This window comes from Cyanistes caeruleus, chromosome 3 (genome assembly GCF_971803275.1).
Source record: "Cyanistes caeruleus chromosome 3, bCyaCae1.hap1.1, whole genome shotgun sequence".
NCBI classification, from domain to species: Eukaryota; Metazoa; Chordata; class Aves; order Passeriformes; family Paridae; genus Cyanistes; species Cyanistes caeruleus.
Genome location: NC_141703.1, coordinates 86,387,515 through 86,393,809, shown reverse-complemented (window position 1 = coordinate 86,393,809; position 6,295 = coordinate 86,387,515). Strand labels below are relative to the sequence as shown.

Below are 6,295 nucleotides of genomic sequence, written 5' to 3'. Positions count from 1 at the left end.
CTGGCTTCACCAATGATTCTCCAAAGAGAATCAGTGTTCAGGATCTTCCGCACATGCTCTACAGATGAGCATTACATTGTTCCTGCTCCCGGCTAGTCCAGCACACTCAGCAGTATTCTCATCTACAGGTGCTGAACACACCGAAAAGTTAAAACCTCTGTGCTGGGAGGCTGAATTGTGGGAATCTGGGGCATGTCATTCAGAAGGTATCCTCATGCAAAGAGCAGAATTAAGATTTATTTTTTTTTTTTTCTAAAAACTAATCAACACACAATATACTGAAGGAGAAGGAACACTACAGCCATGAATAATTTTTCCCTTCAGAGGAGGGACAAAGATACTCCACTGAATGCTCTTCTTTCAAATTCTGCTCCAGTGATTTGAAGGACAGGTATCCTTTCATGAAACAGTGATGGCCTTTTCCACATCACTGAGATACTGGCTGGACCAGGAGTCAAGGGAAGTGATGGAGAATTAGGACCCTTTTTTCTGAAGGAGGAGAGTGGAAAGGTTCACAGTAGGTCCTTGGCATCAGCCTGAGCTATTTGATCCAGGACTGATCTCCAGCTTGTAAAGCGATGCGGGGGCACAGGCTGGGAACTGAGGTACTTTGAAGCTCGGAATTTATGTCCTTCCTCAGAGAAGTTTGACTGCCTGTTCACAAATTCGATAACAACTTGCGATGCAAAGGACATTATTCCAGTTACTGTAAGTGTTGGGGTCTGTGTTTCCCTTTACATGAATTGCAGCACATCTTTCTGCAAAGAGCAAATTGGGCTCCCCAGGTTTCCAGAACCTGTAAAAGAAAGTTCCTTTATTGGAAATGCACTAGCATGGAGGACAGTGGATGTGGAGTCACCTCAAACAGTTGTGGAAGAGAAAAGGAAAGTCACTGTGACAGAAATCAGGAGCCATAGTTTTGACTAGAAAATTATTTAAGTTTTCTGAATTGCAGAGCAGCTGAAGACAGAAATCCCCCTCTGACAAATACGTGCCTTACACAATGTACTGGTCACTTGGACTGAAGGCATGAATTACAGGGCTCTCCAAACTCCACCAGGATACTCACGTGGCTGTATTTTCATATGGAGTCTGATCCACCCACTGCCACTGCCCATTTTTGTAAGCAGATAAGCCTATGTAGTACTTTGTTTCATAGATGCTAGTAACTTTTTCTTTTGCCAAGTTGAAGAGGAACTCCTGGAAAAAAGCACAATGTCCATGAGGAGCAGGACTGAGCACAGGGAGACATCAGGAGTCCCTGTGGGGTGGCAGAGGGGGGGCTGGTGCTGCAGAGGTGCAGACAGGACATTCCCCATTACCTGCAGGACAAGGAGAAGCTCTGAGTCCCCTCCAGGGCCCAGCACTGTGTCTCTGCCTGCTGGATCCCTGTCTCAGCCCTGTGCACATACCTGTTCTTCCTTGCTGTTGATCACCACCAGCTGGGAGCCCATCCCAGTGCAGTTCTGCTCACTCTCAGCCCAGTTCATTGTGTCAGAGGACAGGAAATAGCATCTTCTTTGAAACCTTCTCCAGCCCTTTGGGCAGCACGTCCAGCCATCCACTGTGGGGGAAAAAAATCTTGCTTTTGAACAAGATGTGTTGTCCTTCATGAGTGTGAGTTCAGTGTAGGGTCTCAGGTGTTAGGAGCAGGGTTTGAACCCTTTAGTTTGGACAGAGGTAAATGCTCTCTTTTGCTCTCCACAAGTAAAGCTGTCAGCAGCCTGGCAGGCCCCTGTCACAAGGCCCCTGCCTGAAGGGCCTCCTTCCCTTTCTCTGTCTGACCTGCCATGTCTGTGAAACCTCTCTTTGGAGAGAGACATGGTTTCTGCCTTACCCTTCTTGAGGAAGCAAGATGGGAAGTAGTTGGCTTGTGCTTTTCTAGAACCCTTCCATCAGAGAAGTGTTGTCCAAGCTCTCAGCTCATGCAGACTGAGAGACTTAACTGCAAACTGCTCTGACAGCCTTGCTTCCACCACAGGCAGTTCCTTACACAGACAGCTTATCCAAGAGATCTGCCTTATGCCCAGATATTCAAATGATGGATTAAGAAGCCACAGATATATTCTCACAAAACATGAGGCTGCATGAAGAGGGATCTTTGAGTTTTGGAACTTGCACTACCAGCATTCCAGCACTCCACATTACCATCACTTCATGTGTGACTGCAGCTCAGCTCCCTGGCTATTCTGAACTAAACATCATCCTCCCTCCTCTGTCCCTCACAGTGACCATCATTCTTGTGTGAACAGGCAGTGAGGCAGCACAGGGAGTGGAGCTGGATTGAACCAGCCAGTATAAAAGCACTTTCATCTAGGTGAGTAGACCAGACTTGCATTAGAAGGGTTGTGTGAGAGAAGAGTAGAAAGGTATGCAGGTATGGAATGACTCACTCTATTTCACTGGCCTGGAGCATGTTTTCATAGCATCCTAAGTAAAATGTACAATACAGTGTCTTCTTCCCTCAATTCCCCAGATTCCTTACTAAAAAAATCCTCATGTGACTGACAACAATATTCCCCACCTCAAAGGTTGAGGCGAAACCAGACTAAATTTTATTCAAGTTCTTTGTGTTGCTTATGAGGATCTCAGCATTACTCACTTTTTTCTGAAGAACTGCTGGGGGCACAGAACCACTCAGTAGAGTTCTGGAGGAGAGTCTTGTACTGGCTATAGCTTCCATCAAGTAGAGCCACTGAGAAGAGAGGAGAGCAAAGGAAAGTGCTATTGACACCCTTTTTACCTCATGCACGAGGAACCTGTGCTATGCTTGACCTTCTCTTTTGATGCCCCAACAGAGACTCTGTTATGTTAACAAGCTATGATATCTGGGTTGAACAAAGAGGTGAGAAGAGCAGGGCACTTCTCCCACTGTCAGTCATTCCTTCCCTCAAAAGAGCTTCTCTCACTTCTGCTGGCTGAGAGATTCACGTTCCCAACTGAAAAAAAAAAATTAGAAATCCACTGAAGATGAAGCAAGAAAAGGGACAGAGAAGTCATGAGACAAGTTAGAAGAGTGGAGAGGCCTGTTTTGGTGAGTGGCATTTGCCTGCTGGCAGAGGGACTAGCATAGGGGTTTTCCACCTGACCAAAGGCAGTCACCCAAGCCCTTATCCCATGGGAATTAAGACACCCTGGAACCCACCAAGGCAGATGGTCACAAAGGCAGCTTTGATTGCAAGGGCAAAGATAAGGAAGACCCAGATGTTCAGCCAGGAGCAGCTTCTCTCTTCTGCTGGGGCTGAAAAACACAAAGCAAGAGTGAGCATGTCAGAGCCCAGAGTTGGGGGCAGCATAACCCAGGTGGCTCCATACCCCAATAGCCTACTGGTCCCTTGTTCCAAGGACTGGGGAGCCCCAAGGTGCTGGAAGCAGGTCCTGCGGCCTGTCACTAGCAGTGGCTCAGAGCCACAGAGTACGGTAACACAGGGGCTGCCCTGAGGCTGTTTTCTTATTTCCCTGTTTCTTACAAGACATGTCTGTATTTTTCCCAATCCTCACTCCCTTTTTGTCCTGTCAGACCTCCTTTCTCCTCAACACATCTTTCTTGTTGCCTTCCATTTTACCCCTGTCGGTCCCTGAATGCTCTTTCTAGACCTCCCTCCTCTTCCTCCCTCTTTACAGCTTCTTTCTCTCACTAGCTGTATTTTGCCTACGTACTGTGAGCCCCTTTCTGCAATGGCACGGTCCCCCAAAGGAGTGACTGCCCAGTTCAGGGTGTGCACAGCCAGACAATCAGAAGGGATTGCTTCCACAGGGGGAAAAGGCACTTGGGAGCTCTTGGGAGAGCTCTGGCTGGGTTGTCCTTCAAGACACCAGAGATGGGAGCAGGGACTTGTGCTCGGCATGACGCGGAGAGCATTACCGGGGGAATTACAGAAGGATGGCACCCCTCAGCCCCACTGTGTACAGACAAACCACTGAAGGGAAGAGCAGGGCACAGTCTGCTTGCACTTCATTCCCCCTGGCTCTAGGAAGAAGCTCATTCTGCCAACCTGGGCATTGCCCACTTCCCTCATCTGTTGCTTTCCTCTTGTCCTAAGCCCCATTCTCTGGCAAGAGGCTGGTGACCACACCAGGGCCAAGATCCATCCCAGCCCTGTCTTTTCCCCATCTCCTTTGGCAGGAGGACAGAAAGGAAGGAAGGTTTGGGGGTTGGTTACCTGCAGTTCCAGGACTGACTCTGCTTTGGTGATCCATCACCTCTACAAGAGGATCACTCTTCTCCAAGGGTCCCCGTTACCAGTGTGGCCACAAACAACCTTCCTCCTGCACAGGCCACCTCCCACACTGGTGAGGGCCTGTCACAGGCTCTGATGTGATGTGCTGAAAACCTCATATCCTGGGTGTACCCCACAGCACATGGAGATTGGGGAATTTTCATCATTTCCCTGCCAGGATATTTCACAAGATGCTCATTGCAAAAGAAACTCATTGAGGCAAAGGAAAACAAATGAAGGGGAGCATCAGTGCAGCTCACACAGTCTCCCTTTGCACAGCCTCAGGCAGTTCCACAGGTCATACATGGCCTTCCATCTCTGGTGCGTGCAGAGACGGTGTGTGTGCATGTGAAAATACATACCTGGGCCGGTATATTTGGCATTTCTTAGGAAAGGGCTAAACCCACTGAGCACAGCCTGGAAAAGAGAACCAAGAATCACCAGGAAAAAAAGCCAAAAACCAGGAAAGCATATCTATGACTCAGTCTGGGCCCTGCCCATGCCCTGTGCAGTGCCCATGTGCATCCTGAGCTCAGAAATCCAGAGCACAGCAGAGAACTTGCCAACACTGTTTTGATTGAATTCCATTTGAAAGGAGGCTGTGGCTTTGAGCAAAGGGGTTCCATATGACCTGGCATTGTGGGGCAGAAGGATCACAAGGCAGTGCCAAAGTCCTTGTATGTGACAAATTATGAAATCTCTCTTAGTTGTGGCTGCAAAAGCTGCAGACATATGTGGAACAGACTAAATGGGAACACAGCCTTGTTCTATCAGCTGGTTCCTCCCTTTGGAGTAGAATGCATGGGTGCAGTGTCACAGGAGTGGAAGAGCTCATGGCAAGAGCACAGCCATTTCAGCTGAAGCATCAGAAGATCAGGGCACAGAACTGCTTCCAGGTGAGGACAAGCCTGAGCTCCCTGTAGAAGACATCCTCTGCTTCTGTTACTTTGTGCACAACAGGCTGCAGGCTGGGTCAGAGCCTATGTTTCTAAGCATCTTTATGGAACTAATGTTCACAAGATCTCACCCCACATACATAAACATCCAAAAGACCCATGCAACCTCCAGTCTCCCACCAGCCTGCCAGGAAGTTCAGCTGCAAGAACACATCTCATTTGTGGAACACTGGTTCTCTGGTCCCACCCACTTCCTGCTGGAGATTCAGGGTTCTTGTGTATCCACACCTCTTCCAGCAGCAGTGAACCACAGGTGAAAGCACAGAGTCACATTGTCACACTGCAGAACTGTGGGCCTGTGCCTGCTGCACCCCTCAGTGCCTTGAGTGAGGTCACCCATGGCACTCAGCTGCCAGGGTGCTTCTAACAGACAGAGGTGGCCAAGTTGCAGAGCACCCTGAGCTCAATGGCCACTTCCTTCCCACTTCTCTCTCCTCTCTCTCTTAAACAGTTTTTGCTTCTTCCAAACTTTGTTTTCAGAGTGTTTCTTCTGTGCCTCAGATGCCTTTATCACTTGCTGCTGTCCAGCCCATCTGACCAACATGAAGTGGAATGGGTAAGGCTGGAGAGGGTTCCAAGTATAAAGAACAACAAATGTGCTCCATGTTCAGAAATTAACTTGGTGGAGGACGTTTTTTCTTTCTCAGTGGTTGATGACAGTTTCTCCATCAATGTGAATCTCTTGAGCAGTCCTGCTATCCAGTTTCCTTGAACTCCAAAGGGTTTGAAGGGAAAGAGTTGTCTGCAACACTGACATAAAGGCAAGTAGCCTGGAAGGAAATACTAAGAAAGCACAAGGCAGAAAACACAGGAGAAGTGCTGGCAGCAGGGATAACACAGGAAGAGAGAATTAATCCCAGAGAAAGTTGCTCCCACAACTTGTGCCTGGTTGCTTTGCCCTCTCACAGCCAGAAAACCAGCCCCACAGCCCTGAAGCCCCAGCAGGGTGTCAGGGCAGCTCACAGGGGCAGCTGTCAGGTTCTGCAACTTGGGCTGCAGTTTGTGAGCTTTGTTTTCAGCAGTAAAGTACAAACAATCCAGGAGGACACTGGAGGTTCCTTCTCATGGAGCTTTGTGAGACAGGTTATGCAGGACCCAAGGATGAGATGGACTCAGCTG

The 6,295-nt window shown here is 48.6% G+C and overlaps 1 protein-coding gene across 2 annotated transcripts in view; it reads right to left on the bottom strand.

Annotated features, from left to right (window-relative positions):
* Positions 1-217: 217 nt before the first annotated feature.
* LOC111944558 (C-type lectin domain family 4 member D-like) overlaps positions 218-6,295 on the bottom strand; it is a 39,779-nt gene continuing 33,701 nt past the window's right edge. The window contains exons 1-6 of one of the 2 annotated variants that reach the window (XM_086882511.1): positions 4,164-5,458; positions 3,146-3,241; positions 2,603-2,695; positions 1,413-1,564; positions 1,070-1,200; positions 218-796 (exon numbers count right to left, since the gene is read on the bottom strand). In XM_086882511.1, coding sequence (XP_086738637.1) covers positions 637-796; positions 1,070-1,200; positions 1,413-1,564; positions 2,603-2,695; positions 3,146-3,241; positions 4,164-4,200 — 669 coding nt within the window. In that variant the 5' untranslated portion in view covers positions 4,201-5,458 and the 3' untranslated portion in view covers positions 218-636. Of the gene's footprint in view, positions 797-1,069; positions 1,201-1,412; positions 1,565-2,602; positions 2,696-3,145; positions 3,242-4,163; positions 5,459-6,295 lie in introns of those variants that run through there. The other variant, XM_086882517.1, reaches the window with a different exon arrangement.